Below are 23,118 nucleotides of genomic sequence, written 5' to 3'. Positions count from 1 at the left end.
TCAAATCCATAGTCAACGATAAAAGAGAACTCAAGGGCCCAAAAACTAAAAAGCACTGGAAACACTCCAAGGCTTCATGGATCAATGACTAAACCCTTTGTAAGACTAGGACTATGCCACTAAACCCTAAACCTTAGCCTATATCGTATAAGTTAGATCTTAGATGAACAACTTCAAAACTCTATAAATCCACTTTATACACCGACAGAATACAAAACACTTGACACTACTACAGAAAAGTGCATAGATAGCATGCCAAAAACGCTTGATAGCGTTTACAAAACGTTATTAAAGGCTATGCTATCCTTTTATTAATAGCGTTTTTCTGAACAACACAATGTATTTGATAAGATTTTGTTTTAAACGCTATTCTTTTAATTGCGTTTGTTTTTGGCGCTGTGAATATATCTATAGCGTTTTCATATAAGTGCTATAAATATGATAGCGCTTTATCTTAGCGCAATGTAAATTTTGATAGCGTTTTATTATAAGTGCTATAAATATGATAGCGCTTTAGTTTAGCGCAATAAAAATTTTGATAGCGTTTTTTATATAAGCGCTATGAATTAATTCAATTGCGTTTTCTTTAGGCGCTATCCCTATTTCCATAGCTTTTTTTTTTTCAATTATAAATTTTAGAGACCTATGCACCTGTGCAAATATACATTTTCAAATGAATTATTATTGTTGTAACCAACTATGCAAATACACTTTAAAATCTAATACACGGTAAACAAAATTAACTTCATTCATTAATAGCTAAAATATAGTATTCAATTCCATCGTACAAGGACAAAACAACAAAAATGTGATAGTATTCAATTCGTACAAGGACAAAAAAACAAAAAGTGTGATTCAAGTTTTCACAAAACTTTCTTTCGGTAAGGAAAGAAAATGCTACAAATCGGCTTACTTCGTGGTGATCATCAAATATTATGTGCTTTGAAGGCCATGCAATTCACGGTCCCTTTAGCATCTCCCACTAATTGCAATTCAGAATTTTCTCTCCAAAGACGTGGTTCTGCGTTCACAACTTCCTCTACCCAAACTTTGGATGCATTATCTCCAAGAGGTACACCATGTACCGGTTTAAAAGGATCGTCACTCTCCCAACGTCCTTTAGCAACTAATTCATATGGAGCCGCCCAATTCAACAATTTGCATTGTCGTCCATGTGACTACATTTCCAAAACAAAAGAATAGTCTTAGGCACATATTACATTACACCATTATACATTAAACCTCTAGATGGGACTTGCCTTATGAAGTTTAACTAATTTCAATATACAAACCATAAGTTAACATCAAATATGACAAACTCTTGCATAAAGAAATATTTTACCTGTAGAAGAGTGGTTGAAGGAGTAGTTTGTAAACCCTGATCATTACTCCCTATGCCTTGACCCTACCCAAACAAAAAGAAAGTCAGTATAATAACAAAGGCTAGGGTTAAGTATAATAACTCCTTATGTCCTCTCATGTTTCAAGTTTTGCATGTGGGTGGAGATAATCATATGGTTGCAAACCTGCTTGTGGATTATTGCAGATCGAGAGTTCAACTGAAGCAAAGGTTAGGGATATATATATATTTACCTGTGGAAGAGTAGATGGAGGATTACTTTGTATTCCATGATGCCTCCCTATGTCTTGACCCTACAAATTAAAAAATATATCCATAAGAGAGCAGCCTTTTGAAGTGCACAATGAGTTTGCTGATCAGACCCATACACAACCAACTTGCATATATTCTCCCTACCAATCTTCTTAAGCATTCGATCTCTAGCTAGCCGCCGTTAGTTCGCACAAAATGGCCTCACAAGCATGAACGAATTAACATTGCCAAGGAAACAGTAGACATTACACAAAATGAACGAATTAAGATTGCACCACGTACCTCTCGTGTTCGGGTTATACTTCCATCTGTAGGAACGATTGGGGCTTTCTGGATTTTATTAAAACACAAGTACTTCATCAATGTTAAATGAAATATGGAGAAATAGTGAACTAAATAATGCAATACATCATGTAATGGCCAACAAGGGAACTAACTAACCTGGGGTTTCCATCCAAACTCATCAGGGCAACGGAAAGTAGCTTCATTTACTGCATGTTGCTCTAATGCAAACCTTGTTGCACCACTATTAACTCCAAAGTGAACCTGAAGAAAATATATAAGAGAAATGGAAAGTAGTAGTACAAGAATGGAATACAAAATAATTTCAAACTAAGCTCTATGTTCTGAAACGTAGTCAATAGGTCATCAATAATATCCAATCTATTAATCATCCTACACTAGAATAATAATACTTCCTAAAATCTACTTGCAAAAGAATATTCCAACCGAAACCACATGCTAAGAAATAACTAAAGAAACAAACATACCCAAATAACCCGCTCTGAACTCAATGGATCAGAGTCTGTACTGGTCACAACTGATTAAGTCAGCACTCATTAAGCATAGAGTAGGATCGTTGGAGAGATTTAGGAGAAGGCTAGCTAGACCTAACAGAAGTCGGACCTGATGAGAGTTGGGTAACCAACAAAGAAGACCGAAAGATCGAAGCGCTGGAAATTGTCTTAGGACTGTATGAAGGTCAAGAGAATGAGCAAAAGGAGTCAATTAGATACAACTTAACAGACGTGGAGGGAGGAGTGATCGGGAATGAGAGAAAGATCCAGCCAGAGGAAACGCAGGCCAGAACAGAAGAAACGCAAGACACAGTGAATAAAGTCGCAGGTTTGAAGGACCAGGGAGTACGAACTCGAGAAACATTACATCCAGGAAACAAGAACATTACTGGAAACGCAGAGAGAGAGCAACAACCACCAACAGCGAAGAGCTCTTGGGCTGATGATGATATCGGGCAAGCTGGGGAAGATAGTTCGGGAACTGCAAGTGCAAGTGAAGAACAAGCATTAGAAGCCCAGCAGAACTATCGGATCGAAGGAGGAGAAGGTGGAGGGAAGAACACAAACACATGATTATACCGGACTTCGGCATTAGGTGAACAAGCAACGGCGCCGACGCTGCTGAAAGCCGTTCTTATTGCTTAACGCGCAACCGTTTTCTTTGGCTTTGGGCTAGTTCATCTTTAGCTACGTTCTTTTAGGTGTAGTTTCGTCAAGGAGTAAACTCCTCTCTAGGAGTTCCAGTTTTGTCACCGGTGTGTTAGTATAGGCTGTGTTACCGTCTTTATTCTTTGCTAGCGGCGAAGTTAGTAGCCGTTAGCGGTGTGAGTAGTCATAGTCATGTCGACGTCTTATCGTAGGAAGTCTTTGTGCAAGAAGCTGCTGTAAAAGCTCTCTCCTTGCTAGCTAGTGGTTGATGAATTCTTGCCGGTCGCTCTGCCTAGAACTATGCAAAACGAATCGGCCTTAGGTTCACCGGTTTTGAGATTGGTGAGTGGGCCCTTGCCTCCCTTCCGGTCGATAATTCGGCCGGGAACCGGCACCCTGACTTCTTAATGGACTGAAAGCGGGAACTTTAAGGTACGGAACTAGCGCACACCTACCGGGCTTTGAAGCAGGGAGTGCCCCACTAAGCAAACTAAACTACTGAGCAAACATAGGAGGCCGAGGCCAAGCAAAAACAACAGGGCATAAGCAAGGATACGGTCACTTAAGTGCGAAAAGGGACTCGGGATGTGTAAATGTAAGAGAGAAAGCTTCTATATAGAGGTCTTTATAGGGCACCGATCTGCAGCAAGAGAGAGCTCGACCGCACCGGATAGTAAGCTTAAAGCGGTTGATCTAGTTTCCTAAGAGGCGGGATGGCATCCGGGCGGATGAAGCGGATCCTCCATTTGCGTAGTTTTTTGAAATCGTGACGCTTGCTAACTTCGATGGCGACTCAACTTCACTATTGGTTGGCGTAGGAATATGATTGGTGGAACGACGTAGCAAAGTCTTTCTTCGGCGCTTTGAGGTCAGATCTCCTCCGAGGGTCTGCAGGATTGCAACTTTAACGAAAGTTCAAGCTAAGCCACTTGATTTAGCCTAATGCTCGGGGAGATAGATAAGCTACTTTAGAGCTTCTTGAATCAAGAACCGGAAATGCACATTGATATAGTTGAATAATCGGTCGAAAGCACACACACAAGGCTACCAAAAATCTAACCAAATGAGAAAGAGAGACCAAGCCTTTAATTTAAAGACAAGAATAGGCACTATTAATGAACTCTACTTCTTCGTTTACTAAACAATGACAATAGTAACTACTATACACAAAGACTCTACTATAAGACTCGGACTAATAGAGTCGTGGTGTGTATCTTGTCCAATGCTGCTGAGATAGACCAAGTGACTTTCCCGCATAGCCAAGCAACCGCCGAGTAACGAAAGAATCATACTTAATCAAGGTTGGTTTCGTGTTCTCGTTCTCTTGTCTATTTCTAGTATGTTTTCTTTTTCGGGTTCTAACTTGTCGATTGCTAATAGGAAGTAGGGACAGCTTCCTGTCTCTTCGAATATGCCGCTACAAATCACTATAAAGTTAAGTTTTGTTCTGTCAAGATATGCCGCTACAAATCGTGAATAGATTCTATCTTCTTTTTGACGTGAGAAAGGGCACTGTGGTTTTATCAAGCGCGGCACCATCTTGTTTCCGAACATGATCTACAGTTGTGTGATTCATATAAGCTATGTGTTTTCGACAGCTAGGGTCAAGGGGAGTGTAAGCCTAATTGGTATTCCTCTATCCGGTTGTGTAGTTAGCTCCTAGGTGTGCCTTTGAGTTGTCAGAGAGTTGGCTGCTAAGTGTTGAATCTGATGGAGTGTAGCGAAGGAGCTCTCCCCAAAGAGAGGCCCGAAACGTAATGTACTTTAAGTGATTGTGCATGGCTGCTTCGCTCAAGGAGTTGCTGCAAGTGTTTTCTTCTTGCCACCGCTAGCGATTGAGTTCCTCAACGGCTAGCTCCACTATGCCTACTCTCCGACGAAGACATTGGAGACTAATCAGACTTTAGATGATCTAGAGGCATGCTCTCAAAGTCTGTATACTTTCGTGATTTAGGACTTTGAGGCCTCGAAAGATCGACTTTCTACAGTGATCCAAATCCCCCGTGAGGGGAGATGGCGAAGGTCGAACAACGACTATTCCAAATAATTATGGTTTTAAGCGGAGGCTAGCCGGAAGGTTTCGAGACCGGGCTTCACTAGAAGCGGTAGGGGCTTCTCGTCGGACAAAGAATTGATGATCTTCACGCCGCTAGAGCTGAACGGATGAGTCCGAAGTTTCCCCAGAGAACCACCGAGGGTCCGAAAATAATCCCATCGAGGGTCACTAGAAGCGACCGGGGCTTCTCGTCAGAAATCCCACTCCCGAAATAGGTGGGTTTGCTATGGGGAGGCAGTCTAATGGGCGGAAGTGATTGGCCGCAAGGCAGTAGGGAAGGAGAACTTGGAATATATCAAGCAAACAATGGTGGATGGGCAAGCATACTTATAAGCCTTGCCCCTCCAGTCTCTCTGCTGAAAATGATCGTGAATGAGCAGTATTTGCTCCTGGTACAAGTGCCACGCCTAATAACCTTAAATGAGTGGTGAGGGCCACGCCTAATAACCTTAAATGAGTAATATGGCCTGCTGGAACATTAGAGTGCTGGGTATGAGACACCTAAGGCAAGAAAAGAAACGGAGGAAGAGCATACAAGACATGCAAGCAGAACTTGTTTTTCTTTCCTTAATACATGTGTATAGGGAAAACATAACAAGAGCAGAGGCACTGGCCACAAATGTACCTACTATGAGCTTCATTGATATTATACCTAGTTCATAATTTCACCAACACCTTAAGAACACTAACTCTAATCTTACAGCCCTAGTGCATCATAATGACCTTTTTAACTCGATAAAATATCACGCCATACCAAGTAAGCCACAAATTACCCATGCTTGCAAAAATAAATAGTTTACCTGTGGAGTAGTTTGTATCCCCTGATCACCACTACCTATGCCTTGACCCTAACCAGAAAGATTGAACCATTAGTTAGTTGTTAGTCTACTAATTAAGATCTGCAGTACTTTTCTTTAAAGATTCTAAAAAAAAATATCTATGAAAGTGAAGTAATTGGAGCACTAGTTGACTGTATCACTTGCTCAGTCACAACTTTTTGACTTTCACCCTACACAGATATATTAAGATTGTCAAGTCGAGTACACTACCGAGACAACAAATATCAAATCAACTATTGTATTTGTACATCAGTCACTTGCCTTTTGAGTATTCACAGCAGCAAGTAAGTTTCTTATAAGTTCACTTTGAGTATTCACCAAATTGGCCATTTGAACCAAATCCTTCTTGACCGTTAGTACCTCCTCTTGAAGTTGAGTGACCATTTGTTTGTCTTGTGACACCACACCTAATTTTGAAGGAGTTACTCCAGCTCCTTTACCTCTCACCACGACTATAACGATCAGTCCAAGTACTTGTGTGAAAGGGCATCATTTTGTATGGAGTGGTTAAAAGAATCATGTTCTTTGAATCTCTAATTTCTTTCATCTTTTCTACACCAATCACATTTGATACGTTAATATATAGAATTTAGCAAAGCTCAACAAATAGGTATCATTGATATATATTATGGTTATAATTCTAGTTAGAAAATTTAACTATTCTTACCATTAAGCTCAAGAACGATATTATTTGATGGTTCGCCACTTTTCTTAGTGTGTCCTTTTGCACCAAACATCAACTCTAGTTATAGAGGAAGGATTTGGACTCTCCTTTTGCTACATGATAAGAATTTCCACAATCAAGATACATACACAAAAAAACAAAGTTAAGAAATATGATAGTTAATTACCATTTGGTATTCTAGGCATATAGCCCCGTCGACTACATGTGTGAGGGAGTTCTTGATTTTCCCTCATTTCTTGAAACTTTTGGCTCTTCAGCTGCAGTACAAAAGAGTTAAATAACATATTTCAAACTATGAGGGATATTCATCACCAAAGTCACTCACAATGAACTTTCTCCTTGACATTTGCTTAAGAAACATCTCCCATTCTCGGTAAACCACAAATCATTGGCTTGAGACATGCAATGTCCTTCTTCTTTTTTATAAATTCTTATCTTTCCCTCAATCTTGATTTATCGCCCGCCACAACCTTCCAATTTGTTGGAGGGCATAAGTTCTCCAAGCCTTCATCTAAGATAAATTTTTGCTACAAGAAATAAGAAATAGTACGTAAAATGTTTTGACAACCCCACCATCATAACTATATATATTTACTGAAAAGCAAAGTAAAAAAATAAACAAAAACACTTGTGCTTACCAAAATTGATTGCCAATACAGATCTTTGTACCCTTTTCTGATTACCCTCCAATCACTATAAGTTAGTGGCACCATCTCAGATGCAATACTTCCCAAATAAGAAGAAAACTTGTCTGAATTTTCTCCTACAGGCTGCCCTTCACCATTAACTTACATCCACTATCAGTTGCCATTACCTTGGATCTACAAAGACCTCTTGGTGTCTTGCTTGATTGGTGAGATTCTTTGGTAGAAGGATCATCCTCATCACTTTCAGATTCTTCATCCGAGCCGATAGCAGCATCCTCATCACTAGAATCTCCTTCACTCTCTTCTTCAATCAGTGGTCCCTTTGACTTGGCTCGGTTGGCAGTACCCTTACTTCCATCCTCGTCGCTACAATAATCTTCATCACTTGAGTCATGAGAAGAATCCATTTTTGTCCTAGATCTTTTTTCAACTTTTTTGAAACTCTATGATAAAACCCCATTAAATGAAAACAAAAGATTATAGTAAGTTATAAACAACACTTAACAAAAGAAACATGAATAGCTAACATATATAAACAAAAATATTAAGCAAAACATATTTAAACAACACCTTAGACTTTGTAGAACCCCCCTCCTTTGTTGATTTGTGAGATTCATTTGAAGTAGGGTTCTTTCTACTGCCATGAGAATAAGAATTTGGGATTATTTCGTCGTCTTCACTGAAATCATGGGCATCTTCTTCCGCGCTAAAGTCCCCATCAGTGGGATCAACGTCGTTAGTATCTCGGCTGCCCATTTTACTCATCTTAGATCGTTTAGTTGCTCCTTTTACACTCTGTTAACATAAAACACACTTAGATCGAATTAAATTGCAACATCGGGGATTGGGAATGCTTGTGTGTGTGTGCTGCATTGGGGGATGCTTGTGTGGGTGTTGAATACTTCTATGTGTGCACTAATATGCGTTTCATAAAAGGACATGTGTCTTTACCTTATTCTTCTTCTTAGAATTAGACTTCTCTGATACACATGATTTTTTCTTTGACAAGTGGAAGTCATTGGCTTGAGAGGTTAGTGGGCTACCATCATTTCTGTCTGATATGCGTATCCCACCATTTGAGGAATTCCTAAGAGCAGCTACAATAGCTCTTTTTTCCTTCAGTTTCCTTTTCTTAGCTTGTTTTGAACTCTGTCAACATACCAACAAAAATTATGTTAAATGAGAAACATGTGTATATACAAACATGATCAACAAAAAAATCTTACCTCCGCTTTCGACATTTGGTTTGAAGTGTCCTAAGTCCTAACTTCCTTGTCAAAATCCTGAAATGACAACAACGACGCATAATGTGGCAGAAAACATCAGGACACAAAACTGATATGCCCAAGTGCCAAAAACAGATCACAACACATATTAATAGGAACAAATAACCGATTCTCATACTAATACGCACAAACAACCCAAGTTCCAAACAAATCAAATACTGATATTAATAGGAAAAACAACCATAACTCATAACCAGAAATATTAATCCAAAAAATATTTTACTAATTTGCCGAAAGTACATGCGCTACACATAGTCCCCCTCACAAATTTCTAACATAGCTACCATCTTCATCAAGCAATGTTCTTGTCAATTCTCGAAACATCTAATGGTAATGAGAATATATCGACATTCTCCTCATACATATCCAAGTCATGACGGCCTCTTGGCGGTGCTTGTAATACAACATACCAATTCGAATCGTTGTCCCTTGAATAAAACACTTGTTTCGCTTGTGATGCTAAAATGAATGGTTCTTTTTCGAGTTGGCGTTGTCCTTGATGGAGGTTAACCAAAGTAAATCCATCTTCCACCTTGACACCATTTCCTACATTTGCCCAATCACAGTAAAAAAGAGGGACTTGGAAGCCAATGTAGTCGAGCAAAATTATATCTTTGATGACCCCATAGTAAGAAACATTGTTCATGACTTGGTTTCTGTCCTTTGAACTAGATCTACACATGGTTGTTGACTCAAGTGAAACACCACTATTTTGGTTGGACTTCTCAGCACTTTTCTTGTGGTAGCGTTGACCTTTGACAATAAAAGAAGAATACGACATTGCAAGCTTTCTCGGTCCATTAGCAATCCACCTTAATATCTGTGAGATATTTTCACTAGTGTCGTCTACAATCTGCCCAAATTCATGCACAAATATCATATGATTATTATCTATGTATATATGTAAAAAGGGTAACAAAAAAACACACAGAAGTCACAATTGAACCTTCTCACGTAGCCATTTAGAAAAATTCTCTACATGTCTCTTCCACAACAAATTTCTATTTCTTGAGAGTTGTTTGTTTTTCTTCCGTAACTCATCCATGTGCATCCTAAACAAAAAAAAAATGGAAAAAGGTAAGGTGCATCATTTCAAAACTCTAAATTTCAATAATTATTATCATACTCACTCAAAATATGGCTCGACTACAGCTGTATTGAACATCACATATAGATGGGCAGCATGCAACCTTTCTTCACTTAATCTAATCGAGACTCCTTTAGAATTTGGCCTTCCATCAAGTATTGCATCGCTTGCAAAACCATCATTTTTACTTCGCCGATTAGTTATCTCAACGGTCTGTTTCATAAATTCACTACAAAATCTCATGCCCTCTTCCGCAAGATAGCACTTTGCAATGGAACCCTCAGGCCTTGCAAAGTTTCTGACAAATCCTTTCAAATCTTTCATGTATCTAAAGACAAGAAATAACATTAATAGTAAACAAGAAACAAGTATTGGAATATAATCATTAAAGTTTTATAAATGAGTTTCAATTCACCTTTCAAACGCATACATCCAACGCAAATGAACTGGTCCACCAAGTCTTTTTCTAACATGCTTCTCGTGCTAAATGAATTGTTAAGTGAATCATAATATCAAAGAAGGATGGAGGAAAAATCCTTTCTAACATGCACAAAGTCTCTGCAACGTCTCCCTCAAGCTTTTTTAGTCTCTCCGTATTAACGACTCTTTTGCATAATTCATTGTAAAAGGCACACAAGTGAAAAATTGCAGTCCTTGGTCCTTTTAGGAAGAAGTCCCCTTAATGCAACAGCCAACAATTGTTGCATTAAAACATGAAAATCATGGGACTTAAGACCTGAAATCTTAAACTCATCCCCTGAAATAACCCTCCCGATATTTGAGCTATAGCCATAAGGGAGCTTTAAATCTTGTAATCTCTTGCAAAATATCCTTTTTTCAGCTTTTGATAGTGATGAGTTCTTATAGACATCTTAGTGCATAGAGATTGGTCAACATAGGCTTCTAAATAATTACTTCCAAATATATATAGATATAGAAAGTGTAAAGCATTACCTCCCAATAAGGCAAGTCAAAAAATATTGACCTCTTCTTCCACATTAGAACCGGTTCTTCTCTCTTCCTCTTCTTTGTTTCGCCTACATCTTCTTTTCTTTCTTTTCCAAAGTCATTTTCTATTTTGTCCACCACAACCTTAATTTCTGAACCAGACATAATTTTAGGTTTCTCCCGATACTCGTTCTTTCCATTGAACCATCTTTTTTTCTTCCGGAATGAGTGATTTGGCGGGAGAAAGCACCTATGATCCATATAAACTGTTTTACCACTAAAAGGCAGCCACATTGAATTTGTATTAACACCACAAGTAGGGCATGCAGTTTTACCCTTTGTCGTGCAACCGGCTAAGTTCCCAAGGGCGGGAAAATCATTCACAGTCCACATTAGTACTGCCTTTAGGTTGAAGATGGTCTTAGTAAATGCATCGTAAACCTCCACTCCCTTATTCCACAACTCCATTAAATCATCTATAAGTAGTTTCAAATATACATCGATTTCATTTCCAGGTTGCTTTTTTCCAGGAATCAATAATGCTAGCATCAAATGTTCCTTTCTCATGCATAGCCATGGCGGGAGATTGTACGTACACAACATGACGGGCCAACAACTATGTGTTGAACTAAGATTACTAAATGGGTTAACTCCATCAGCAGCAAAGACCAAGTCTAAGGTTGGGTGGCTCTGCAGAGAACAATGGCCACTTCTTGTCGACCTTTTGCCATGCCTCGGAATCTACCGGTGTCGATGTTACCATCTGTACTCTTATTGTTGTGATGCCACCTTAACTATTCAAATTAACTTTGGCAATTGAAACATTCTTTTAAACCTTGGTATTATAGGAAAATATCTTAACACCTTTTGGGAACACCTTCCTTAATCTCATTGGTCTTCTCATCCACGAACCATCGCGAAGATTTGCATTTTGGACACTTATCAATTTTCTCATCCGTAAAAGACAACAATCATTAACACATGCATGTATCCTTTTCTCTCGAAATAAACTCCTTGATTAAAGAGTCTGGCTGAGTATGAGGAGTCGGGAATGGTGTTCCCTACTTCTGGTAACATATCTTGTAATACCCTTAGAAGCCCATAAAAACTATCCCAAACACCATACGTAACTTTAAGCTTGTACAAGACAAATGTTGCCGCCAACTTTGTGTATTTGGTGCAACTTGATATAGAGGGAGTTCAGCATTTTCAGATAACACTTCAAACTCAAAGACCCATTCTCTCTTCAATAATCTACGGTTCAAAAGCATTCTCATGCTCAAATGTAGCTTCCGTAATTCACATGTCTCAGTAGTTTCTATACCAGATTGATTTGAATCCAGTGATTCCCGTGCGAAACAAGTCTTATACGTCAAATCCATACCTTTTATTACCAAGTGTTCGATGACCTTATCATCATTTCCACGATGAAAGTTCTGACATACTTTGCAAGGACATCTCAGGTTCGTTTCTCCTGTTCTTTTTTTCGCGAGTTCAACAAATGTCTCAACCGCTCTTCTATACTCTACTGTATTTCTATTAAAGATAAAAACAAAAAAAATTAAATTCACCAAAATGTGAGGTAAACATACATCAAATTTTCTGAAAGCAATATAGGGAGTTCATTTTAGAACCTCTTCCAATGGACCCAAGCTTTATCCATCATTATGCTACCACTTACTAACTTCAAACCTGATTTGACAAAACCAAAAAAAATAAGTCGTTCTACATACCACGTATCTACATTTAAACCCTCAATTTAAGTTTTCCTTAATTATTTAGCTTACACCTACAGAGCACGCTTAAACTACATTCTTTGAAACTAGAAGCCATCATCACAACCATCAATGATCACCACTTGAACCAGCAACAATTAAACCATAGATTAAGTATACATGAACCACCAATAGTTACAACCAAAATAAAAGAAAGCTACAATCAAAAAGTGAAATTTAGTAACTGTAATACCCATTCACATAGACCATAGTTATTGGTAGTAGCGACAAGCAATAAACATGCATACATAAATAAGTAAAAAAAAAAAAAAACTAGCTTAACTAATGATGCCTGTTCAACACGTTCTCTAATTACTAATGATTTTGGCTTAAACTTATAGAACCCACCGGCCAATTCATAATTCACTAATTACAAACGATTCAACAAAACATACAAACACACCCCAATTCATAATTAATTAAAAATATCAAATATACGAACGAGAAACAAACACCACACTTCATAATTCACTAAAGAGATACAATACACGAAAAAATGATCATCAATACATGAAATAAGTGCTTAAATATATATTTTTTCCTTTGACAAACCAAGAAAACTACAACATCAAGCAACCCCAATTGTTTGCTCGGTACAAAGTACGAAGGAGTAGGACATAAAATTTTCTCATTCTAATGATAAAAGAATATGATTCAAGTTATCTTGTAGAACAATATTAATAAAACATTAAAATCACTTGTTGACCAAACGACATACGAAAAACGCAATGTTCATCTCATGGTGATTGTTACTTCTGAGTTTTGACTAATCGGGTGTGGAGTTAATAATTTGAAAGAGGAACTTGCAGTTCAATTAAAATGTGCATCAGATATAACTAAACCTTAGCATATGCAGACCACTAAGCAAATTAGAAGGTAAATGGTACTTACAGATGAATAGCTAGAAATGCAATAATCTGGATGTCGAAGTAAAGCTAATGTGGTCTCTCGCAACAAAAAGCGAGAACATAGCATAAGAGTATTGTGGAAGACACTATGGTAGAATCACGCTTTAACTTAAGAAACTTATCAAGGTGGAAATAAATAACAAATCACAAAGATTTGTTAGTTAAAGTCTTGCACCGATATAATTGTGATCTATGGCAATAATTACTATCCTTTAAAAAGTTCGATCAAATAAGAAAGAGCTATCTAATATGTAAAGAATTAGAGAAAAAAGAGACTAGTTCACTGGGTTGCTAAATATTCGAACAATCTACTCGGTGTGATGAGTCAAAACTCTTTATACCTCTCTATAACACTTCTTTCGCAGGTTGGAGTAATTTATTAACAAACCTCATGTTATGCTCTTCTATATCTCTAGACTTTGTTTCTTCCCAAATACACAAAAACGTGAAAAATGAAAATGGCCTTAGCAAAGGACACACCCAAAGAAGCTACATGAACAAATTGTCCCATATATTTTAAAACAAACATTGAAAATTGAGAACCAGAAAAGGGTATGAAAAGTAGACATGGCATTGAAAAATCTGTTGGGGAAAGAAATTGTGTTGTTGGAAACATAATCACTCTAATACATGCAGACAGGACGATTATGGTGCTTATTAAGACAAAAATAGGAGTTGATGGTGCACATGTACTGGATATGGGATAATGTCCAAATTGATAGTGTAATGATCATTAACCAAGCCAGCCATTTGCTACCATAAATACATTGCACTTAATCCAACTACAACAATAATGATTATCACCAAACATTGAAATGTAAATTCACATTTTCCTATATACGAATGTTCACAAAGAATGAACTATTCACCATTCATTACTTACACAGTTGGAGATAACGAATATCTTAACTAGTGGATATCGGAACTACATTACTTAAATTGTAGTATCAAATTATAATTTCTGATTGGAATCTATACACTATAATGAATGCTAGAGGAGAATACAAAGCATTATCGATCATCCTATCATCTCAATATACCTGATGGTTCTCTTCTCTCAAGTGTGACAACAGTTTCTGCCTCAATTGTCTCTTCTCCTCGTGGCTTATTCCTCTGCAATAAATGTTCCAAAAAAGACTTATGAATTTCAATGTAAAAGTAACATTATATGTACAGTCCTAAGTAACAAGAAGTCTAAGTTAACCTTTTTCAATATTCAAATATCAGAATGTTCAAGCTAAACATTAAGCTAGAAAAGTATGTTTGATATGATATGGTAAGGCAGATGATATTAAGATAGCAACTTAATCCAGATTCCAAGACTTCCTCTAGTGCAGCAAGGAAATATCATCTCACGTCATAAAATCAAGTGTGCGCTCAGATTAAGCAAGGAATTTAGTGTGACAGTTCTAAGAGATGCTCGCCTATCACAAGTTCACATTACGAACATATTGAGTAAATTCATCTTTACATTTCTACTTCGCAATGCAAACAAGTTCACACTACGAACATATTGAGTAAAAAAGCTAAATCTACTTTATTTTTTTCAAACTCAGCATAAAAATCAAACAACTCTTGCTCTGTAAAGGAGTCTATATCATCACAATCCACATGAACAAGCCAATGATTCTTATCGCCAAGTTTAGGGGGAGCTTGTAGTGCCTCATTCAGCAAAGATCCAAAAAATTTAACCTCTAGAGGATTCCGAGCATAATTAGACTCGTTGAAGTGATGGTTACCAAGGATTATGATATTATTTATTTTAGGAGTGCTAGTTTCATCAGGAGAAGGTGCTAATGAAGAGTAAGGTGCAACAGCAGAGTAACGACCAACATTGGCAGTTATGAGAATGGAAGAGAGAAATGATGTTGTTGATCTCATTCTCATGATTGAAGACTAACTGGCAAAATGGGGAAAATGGGGTGAACTGCTGGCGCTGTCGCCACTACCAAGAGCCATGTAAGGTAATTCTTCTTCCATTTCTTTTTCTTTTCTTCTTAATCTTCCTCAGTTATGATTCATGACTGATGAGAATTGTTTTTTGGTCGATCTTCTAAGTTAGTTGATTTCTTACCCAAAAGGACAAACCTTTATTCATTATTTCAACACAAAATTGCTCAATCTATGGAAGGAAGCTTGCTTTAACCAAGGTAACAAATTATTAGGTTCAATTTTTTGAAAATGTTGGCTAGCATAAAAGTATGTGGTCCGTCAAACCTTTGAGCTTGAGAACATTATGACGATTGTTGCCAATCCTCGTCAGTTCAAGATCCCTGATTGGTTTTTGAACAGGAAGAAGGATTACAAGGATGGCAGGTATTCCCAAGTTGTTTCCAATGCATTGGACATGAAACTCAGAGATGATTTGGAGCGCTTGAAGAAGATCAGGTTTGTTTTCGTCACATCTAGTTTGTTTTAATATTTCAAAATAGTTTATAAGCACTCAAACATCTATTTAGCTTATTATGTTCTAGTTAGTAAATTGATTTTAAGCCAGGAAATATGTATTTGAGTCACATATTACTTGTTTGATTGCCTTGCATGTGTTGAGTATTCTTCACATGGATAGTTGTTTTTTTTTAAGTGTAGGTTTGCTCTGTTTTATTCCATGGGGCTGAAGTTTGACTCTCTGGCTTTTAAATTTGTGCCTTAGAGATGAATGCAGCTCCCTATACTAAACTGTCATTCAATAACTGGTTTGAAACGTTCTTGATCTGGCTGAAATGTGGAAGACAGAACATATGAACTGTGCATCTGCATTATGAGCATACGGAGATATTTTTGGATAAATTGGTTAAAAACTTAATATGAATTGATTTTACACGTTAACTTTATAAATGTTTGAATTGACTTAAGAAGTGACAACGTGTTTTCTCCTGTATTAATTGTTCTTTCTAGAGTAGTATAGTTTGTCTTTGTTTCCCAACTGTGATGTTCTGGTAGAATAAGCTTTAGTGTAGCGTGATATTTTTGGAAGGTTGGAGAAATTTAGTTCATGGGACTGGAGTTTGACTCTTTGGCTTTAAAACCGTGCTTTTGAGATGAATGCAGTTCCCTATATCAATACTTCTTCAAATAACTCTGGCTAGAATCATCTTTATTCTAGCTTCGATAAATGAAGAATTGACATTCATCTAGAATGACGTAAAACTTCAATTTTTAGCTTTGTGGTTGTTTGACCTTAAGTTCGACTATTTATTATAATTTGAGACCATGTTAACTTCGAATTAGTGTAGTTTATAATTGTTATTGTATTTTTCAGTGTTTCATTTTTCTGTTTTTAATAGTGTTCTTGTACTTATCCTAGATTAACATGTGCTCTGAAACTCAGATACTACTTTTTGGATGACTAGTTTTTTATTGGGGTTTCAGTTCAACTGCAATGTATGGTGTTTGATTGTGTTCTTAGATTTACAAATATTGATTATGAGTATATAGTGTATAATATAGTTGCAGGGTTGTTGACTATTAGCATTCTTGGTTAAATAAATAGCTTTTCGCTTTTTGAAAACTTGGGTGTGAAAGAGTATTGGCCGTTAGCCGATTTGGTGTCAAAGACGACCCCAGGTACACGACTTAGTTAGAGAGAGAGGGGGAGGGGGAGGGGAAATTCTTGGTTAAATAAATAGCTTTTAAAAAACTTGGGTGTGAAGGAGTATTGGCCGTTAGCCGATTTGGTGTCAAAGACTCACCCCGTGTACACTTAATTTTAGTTAGAGAGAGAGAGAGAGAGGGGGGACCTATAATCTAGATTAAAAAGGGTTTGGTATTATGTATGAGCATGGTGCTTAGTCACTGAATATTGACTGATGAGTAATGAGGACTCTTTGAGTTCAATGTACATAGAGTGGGCCAATTTATAAGAAGCTGAACTTGGAAGCATGGTGGAATCTTAGTATTCTAGATTGAGTAATTAACTTTCCACTCCTTAACAGATTGGTTTTTTAGTCATATTTATTGGTTCCTTGATAGAATAATCTACACTTTATGTTGATATGTTACCGAAATAATGTGTTTTTACTTTTGTCAGAAAATCTAGTTAATTGATTCTATGGAATCACAAATGTTCATACTGGGTCTCACACTTGAGTCCATCTCCCCTTGTGGGATATTCATCTTCTCACGGTGCTAGAGACATTTTTTTTCATGTGGCTGTGTTTGAATATTTGGTTTGTTAAGGTTGAAAATCAAGAGCAATGCCAACTGATTCTGGATCACTCTTACACCATTAGTAGTATTACCAGCTAAGAAGTTTTGTGACAAATTTGGAATTTGTTTTCATCGGTAAGTGTTATATCTTTTCTTCTTTTTGCATTTTGGTTCCTTATTAAATAATTTGAGATTTATTTTGGTGGTTAAATGTATCTCATTCTATAAGTGCGTGTAGGATTTTTTTCACTCGGGTTGTGCTAATACGTGACTACATAGCACACTAGTATAGAATAGGATTTTTGTCACTGTTTTTATCAAATATTTGTCACGGGTGTATTGTGAACAGTGCCAAATATTTTTTTACAATATACAGATGGGTGTGGAGACTTGTAAGTCACTGTTTTCTGATAAACAATTACAAGAGGATTCAGTAGAAAAGTATATAACTAGTACTACCCAAATTTATTATGTTCTGCACCACAAGTTCACTAGACACCTAGACGGTTACCAAAAACAAAAGACTCCATTTTCGGCAACACATCAAATAAATTATTCCCTTGGGGCTTTCGAGTTTAGTTGGGGTTTCCCAAATCCAGGAGCATTTTAACTCAATTATGGTTACACCGTGGATAATCAACGTTGATCGAACTCGAGTTTGGGTATGGCTTCAAATTTTTGTGGTAATTGACCTCGACTGCCTTCAATTTAAATGATCTCTCTCCTTTCTCTTCGTTTGTGAATCACTGAAACTCTTCTAATATATTCATTCTTCACCAGCACCAAGTTTTCAAAGATTATGATTTATGAACCCAAAAGTTGGTGGAGGTAGAACTTGTAAGTAGTGATTTCTATTGCAACTTTTGGTCTTTCTGAAAACTCTTTCTTTCCTAATTTCATTTGTCAACAATTTTTTTGTGAAGCCTCTGTTTCATTACATTTCTAAAGTGATATTAATATGGCGACATTTGTTTGAATTGGTTATAAGAGCAGGATGATGAAAAATGTACTGACAATAATGGATATCGGATGGATTAATTGGATGTCTTGTTTTAATGCATTCCTAGTAGGTTCAACTTGGTATAAGAATGAAGGTGAATCTGTTTTGTTCTATTCTAACTATAATCTCTCATCACTAAGCTTTAAAAGCAGAAGGGATGTTTGTTAAGTTCTCAAATGTTTTTGTCAAGAACAATTGGCAACCCCGTCTTAACCAAACCTTGAATTCATTCTTCAGCACAATTCAAGAACCAGAACTAAGCACTGTTACTAGTAAGTTCATTAGTCATTCAATTTTTTGTTCTAGCTGAAGAAAGTTGTCAAACTATCCCTTAACACCTAAAACCATGGCTAAACATAGTGACCACTGTAAGCTTTGAAACATAGACCTAAATCTCCTACTCTTGCATTCAGTTTACTGATTTCTTGTTTGGAAACCTTGAATATATGTTCACTATAAAGAAATTGACATTTTTTAGTTATATTCGAAACTTTCAGGTTATTTCCACTCGTTGCAGAACGAAGCTGCAAGGAAGAGTTGTGCAAGACACGCACTGGTATATGGCTCCTTTGAAACCAACTTTGTGAACCTGAACTTTCTTGTAGCCCATTTGCATAACAACCTTTCATAAAGACTCTTCCATGTGTGACCATGTGCTTAAAAACTTCACATGAATTACTCCAAGGTATGGGTCTGCCTTGTTTTCTATTTGTATTAGGCCAAAATATTCAGAAGTCTTAATTAAAATCCAATCTCTTGTAGTCTTTTGAAAATGGACTGTCCTTGTTCCAGATATGGATGTAATCCCTTTTTTTCCAATTAGTGTAATTTGTTGTTTATTTACTGGAAGGGGTATTGAATTCAATAAAGATTAGTTACTAGTAGTTTAGACTTTGGATTAACCAAGAGGGACTAATGTAGATTATAAGGCATAGTGGAAACTCGGAATCAAGAACTTTTAACCTGGAAAATAATTTAATGTCTGCTGTTATGGAAGGGAAGGGGAGTAATCACTTTCTTAGATCACAATGTATGGTAAGTTATTTAGTGAAGTTATTAATGCTTGAACTCTCTTTTATTAATTAAATTTTAGCAGCCACTATCTATGTAATGCCTAGTTGGTATGTCTTCTTCAGTTTAGTAGAGCCAGAGTGAGCTTTGAGAGGACTTGAGAACCTGAACTCATTCCATGATCAAAGTATCCACACAAACAAGGGTAGTACACCAAACAGAAAAGCTAACCACCAAGATTGTGCACTCTCCATTTCTCACTTTCTTTCACAGTATGTGGTATCTCATTCATTTATAATGTATGCGGTGTTTAAGTTTGATTCCTTTGAGTTGATTATTAAGTGATAATTGAAACTATTGGACATAACTTGCTTTCACAATTATATTCTTTGCTTAAAAAAAAAAGGGTCCTTAAATAAAGTTTGACCCGTGTAACTACAGTTTGTGTATGTGTTTGGTGGCAGTCCTCTAAGTTAAAAAAAAAAGGGTCCTTAAAACAATTGAAGTAAAATTACAATAAAGATAAAATACTTAAGGCTGTCATTTATATCAAACACATATTTTATCAACCATGACTAACCTCTACTAATAGACACAAAATGACCATATTTGTGGCTGGTCTTATAAATCCTTGTACATCATAAATTGTCATCGTTTTTTGTGAGTAGGAAATATGAGATATTTATTGAGACTCCATAGAGAAGTGGTTTGGACGTTTAGATTCTAGTGAATGCAATCTCTTTCTTTGACTCTTTGAGATTTCAATGAACCTCATAGAGAGTAACTTCTTATCCTAATTTATATATGACAGAAATTCAATGACTGTTCATTGATCAAAAATCATCTAGAGACAACCTGATTTGGTTCCATATGCCACTACTTATTCTTCATCTTTTACAAAGTTGTTTTAAACTTCACGTAAATGTCCACTTAAACATATAATCGCACAAGAAAAATTACTAAACCTTAAATCGTCTATGATCAACAATTTCAATTTGACTGAATGAGCACAAACGCATCAGAATGAGGCCATGAGCTCATGAGGGATGAACACTAAATTAGGCTTAAGGCCTAGGCAACACACTTCAAGGCCTAACCCAAAGTATGCGTGAAGCTGGCCCAAAAATTGGTTGACCAATTTTGACTCGTTTTCAAGTTTCAGCTTTGCAGACTAAGAAGCAAAAACCACATCAAGTTCTGCCTCTTCAGAGATTTGGATCTCAATTTTGAGTGTGTCTATATTATCTACTCATAAATATGGTGTTCCCATTTACGGTGCTGCATGGGTTCTAACAAATTTACTCCACAACCAAAAACAAGAATAAGAAGAAGAAGATAACTTACTTGCAGAATATGATTATAACCCAGAAAAGGCGATGCCTTCACTGCAAAACATTCAAAGAACCTTCGAAAAATTCAAAAGAATTGACTTTTCTTGTTAAAAATAAGGAGAGGAAAGATTTTTGATGGGTCGGTGGTGGTAGATATGGTGGTGGGATGATTGGAGGTGGTCGCACGGTTTTGGACGTGGTGGTGAGGTGATTGGAGGTGGTGGAAATAGGGTTTGGATTAGAGAGTGGTGGTGGCGGTTTTCTCTGTGGGTGTTTTATTAAATTTGGAAAGAGGGAAAATAGAAAAAAAAGACCGCGGGCTTGAATTTGGGATTTTCCTTTGAGCGGCATAAAATTGGGTGCGTTGAAGTCAAACATTGACTTGCCTGCAATAGCAAATGTCCAAAAACGCGATCAATTTTATAGCTATTTTCCGTTAAACGCAATTGTAAGTTGTCCAAGCCAAAAAGACTCATTGCACTAAATCACCAAACGCTATCAGCAAAAATTTCATAGCGTTTTTTTATAAGTGCTATTGAATAAATGCTATCTATGTGCATTTTTGTAGTAGTGTGACTAAATGCATCTACGTGGGAGTTTGCATTAGAATGAATGGAAAACACTTGATTGATTGAATATATGCGAAACACTTGATGGAATACACTTACGTGTGAGCTTGCTTTAGAATGAATGAAAAGCACTCGATTGATTGAATGAACGTGCTTACAAGCGAGCTTGAGTTAGAAAGAAAGCAAAACACAAGATTGAATGCACCTATATATGAGCTTGCACTATAATAAATGCAAAACACTGGATTAATTGATTGATTGTAAAAAACTCATGTTCTTATCACTTTTTCCGGATATAGCCCTATTCTGGAACTAATACATTAAAAGGTGTGTTATAGAGCCAAAAGGAGACAAAAGGACCCTAAAAGGGACATTGCGGAATAATTGGGGAAAAGTGCCAAAAAGTCAAATTGTCAAAAGTCAACAGTCAACGATCAAAGCCATAGTCAACGATAAAAGTGAACTCAAGGGCCCAAAAACTTAAAAGCACAAGAAACACTCTAAGGCTTCAAGGATCAATGTCTAAACCATTTGTAAGACAAGGACTAAGCGTCTAAACCCTAAACCCTAGCCTAGATTATATAAGAGGGGCTCAAAACTCTGGAGAAGATGAAGGAATGGAGGAAAGTTAGCACGGATATATGCATCTTATGTTTCAAAGAGGTAGAGACGGTAGAACATCTGTTTCATGACTGTGAGTACTCTAAGCAAGTTTGGACGATGATACTGGACAAAATGGGCTACAGCAGAATACAGGCACAAACATGGCGTACAGAAATTGAGTGGGTACAGAGCAAATCAGTGGGGAAAGGGCCGAAACAAGATGCTCTCAGACTAGGATGGAATGGGTATATCTATTGGATTTGGCGTACTCGAAATGCTAAAATCTTTGAGAATAAACAAGAAACTACAACTCAGGTGATGCAGAGAATTTTTAATGATGTTAGAACGAAGCTGATAGCAATGGAGATAAAGATGGATGACGGACCAGAAAAAGATAAATTCAAAGAAACTTGGAATGTGGAGGTACATACCACAGTGAGGAAGATGAAGTACTGTACGTGGGAAAGGGCTGAAGTGAGAATAGTAAATTTGTATTCAGATGGAGCGAAACAAGGGCCTTTAGGTGGATGGGCCGCGGTCTTAAGGGATGAACAGGGGCAAGTTATAAAGGCAAGCAAAGGACGGTCCAGCAAGAGGTCTATTGCACTAATAGAGCTACAAGGGGTCGAACAAGGAATGAAAATGGCTACTTCGCAGGGAATAAGTAAGCTCAAAGTGCAAACGGACTCAACCAATGTTATAGCTTTCTTCAAGGCTGAAACGCAATATCCATGGCAAGCAGGACAACTGATGAGAAGTATTAATCAGATGAGAGAGAAGCTCGAATATTTCACAATAACTCATACATATCGAGAAGCTAACAAGCTTGCAGATGCACTGGCAAGTAATATTTCATCAGTTAGCTATGTAGAATTAGTACCTAGTTCTTTTTCAGAGGATGTAAAGAAAATAATATATGATGATGCAGTAGGAAAACTTTACATAAGATTGTAACAAGCAAATTATTCTATTATTTAATGAAAAGGGGTAGGGGACCTCTATAACAACCTCGCTTTCCCATAAAATAAAAAAAAAAAAAAAAAAAAAACATCATGGAACCACTGGGAAAAAGTGCCAAAAAGTAAAACTATCAAAAGTCAACAGTCAACGATCAAAGCCACAGTCAACGATAAAATGGAACTCAAGGGCCCAAAAACTCAAAAGCAC

At 37.0% G+C, this 23,118-nt stretch overlaps 1 protein-coding gene and 2 long non-coding RNA genes across 4 annotated transcripts; 1 reads left to right on the top strand and 2 right to left on the bottom strand.

Annotated features, from left to right (window-relative positions):
• Nucleotides 1–926: 926 nt before the first annotated feature.
• On the bottom strand, nt 927–21,184 carry LOC147473351 (uncharacterized). Its single transcript, XM_086587548.1, has 15 exons — nt 20,793–21,184; nt 14,329–14,401; nt 13,272–13,327; nt 8,511–8,567; nt 8,236–8,433; nt 7,855–8,079; nt 7,430–7,727; nt 6,214–6,404; nt 6,093–6,122; nt 5,914–5,961; nt 2,054–2,158; nt 1,895–1,942; nt 1,594–1,653; nt 1,343–1,405; nt 927–1,178 (listed from the first exon to the last, which is right to left on the bottom strand). The coding sequence occupies exons 4-15, from the start codon at nt 8,523–8,525 to the stop codon at nt 927–929; spliced, it is 1,533 nt and encodes a 510-aa protein (XP_086443674.1). The 5' UTR covers nt 8,526–8,567; nt 13,272–13,327; nt 14,329–14,401; nt 20,793–21,184.
• Nucleotides 9,001–10,004, bottom strand: LOC147473353 (uncharacterized). Its single transcript, XR_015210477.1, has 3 exons — nt 9,701–10,004; nt 9,517–9,622; nt 9,001–9,423 (listed from the first exon to the last, which is right to left on the bottom strand). It is a non-coding gene; the product is annotated as an uncharacterized LOC147473353 (long non-coding RNA).
• Nucleotides 15,195–18,988, top strand: LOC147473352 (uncharacterized). 2 transcript variants are annotated; one of them, XR_015210475.1, is made up of 4 exons: nt 15,195–15,252; nt 15,347–15,438; nt 15,581–15,676; nt 18,935–18,988. It is a non-coding gene; the product is annotated as an uncharacterized LOC147473352 (long non-coding RNA). The 2 variants fall into 2 exon arrangements; XR_015210476.1 differs by lacking the exon at nt 18,935–18,988 and adding an exon at nt 17,319–17,422.
• Nucleotides 21,185–23,118: the final 1,934 nt, after the last annotated feature.

The sequence above is a fragment of the Coptis chinensis genome, unplaced genomic scaffold (assembly GCF_015680905.1).
Source record: "Coptis chinensis isolate HL-2020 unplaced genomic scaffold, ASM1568090v1 utg270_pilon_pilon, whole genome shotgun sequence".
Lineage (NCBI taxonomy): Eukaryota > Viridiplantae > Streptophyta > Magnoliopsida > Ranunculales > Ranunculaceae > Coptis > Coptis chinensis.
Note: the sequence above shows the minus strand (reverse complement) of the source record. Positions and strands in the feature narration are given on the sequence as shown.

Coding starts and splice junctions, on each gene's coding strand:
- LOC147473351 (XM_086587548.1), bottom strand. Junction 6,123..6,213: donor CTGCTGTGAATACTCAAAAG/GCAAGTGACTGA, acceptor ATATCTGTGTAG/GGTGAAAGTCAAAAAGTTGT. Junction 1,179..1,342: donor CTTCAACCACTCTTCTACAG/GTAAAATATTTC, acceptor TTGGAAATGTAG/TCACATGGACGACAATGCAA.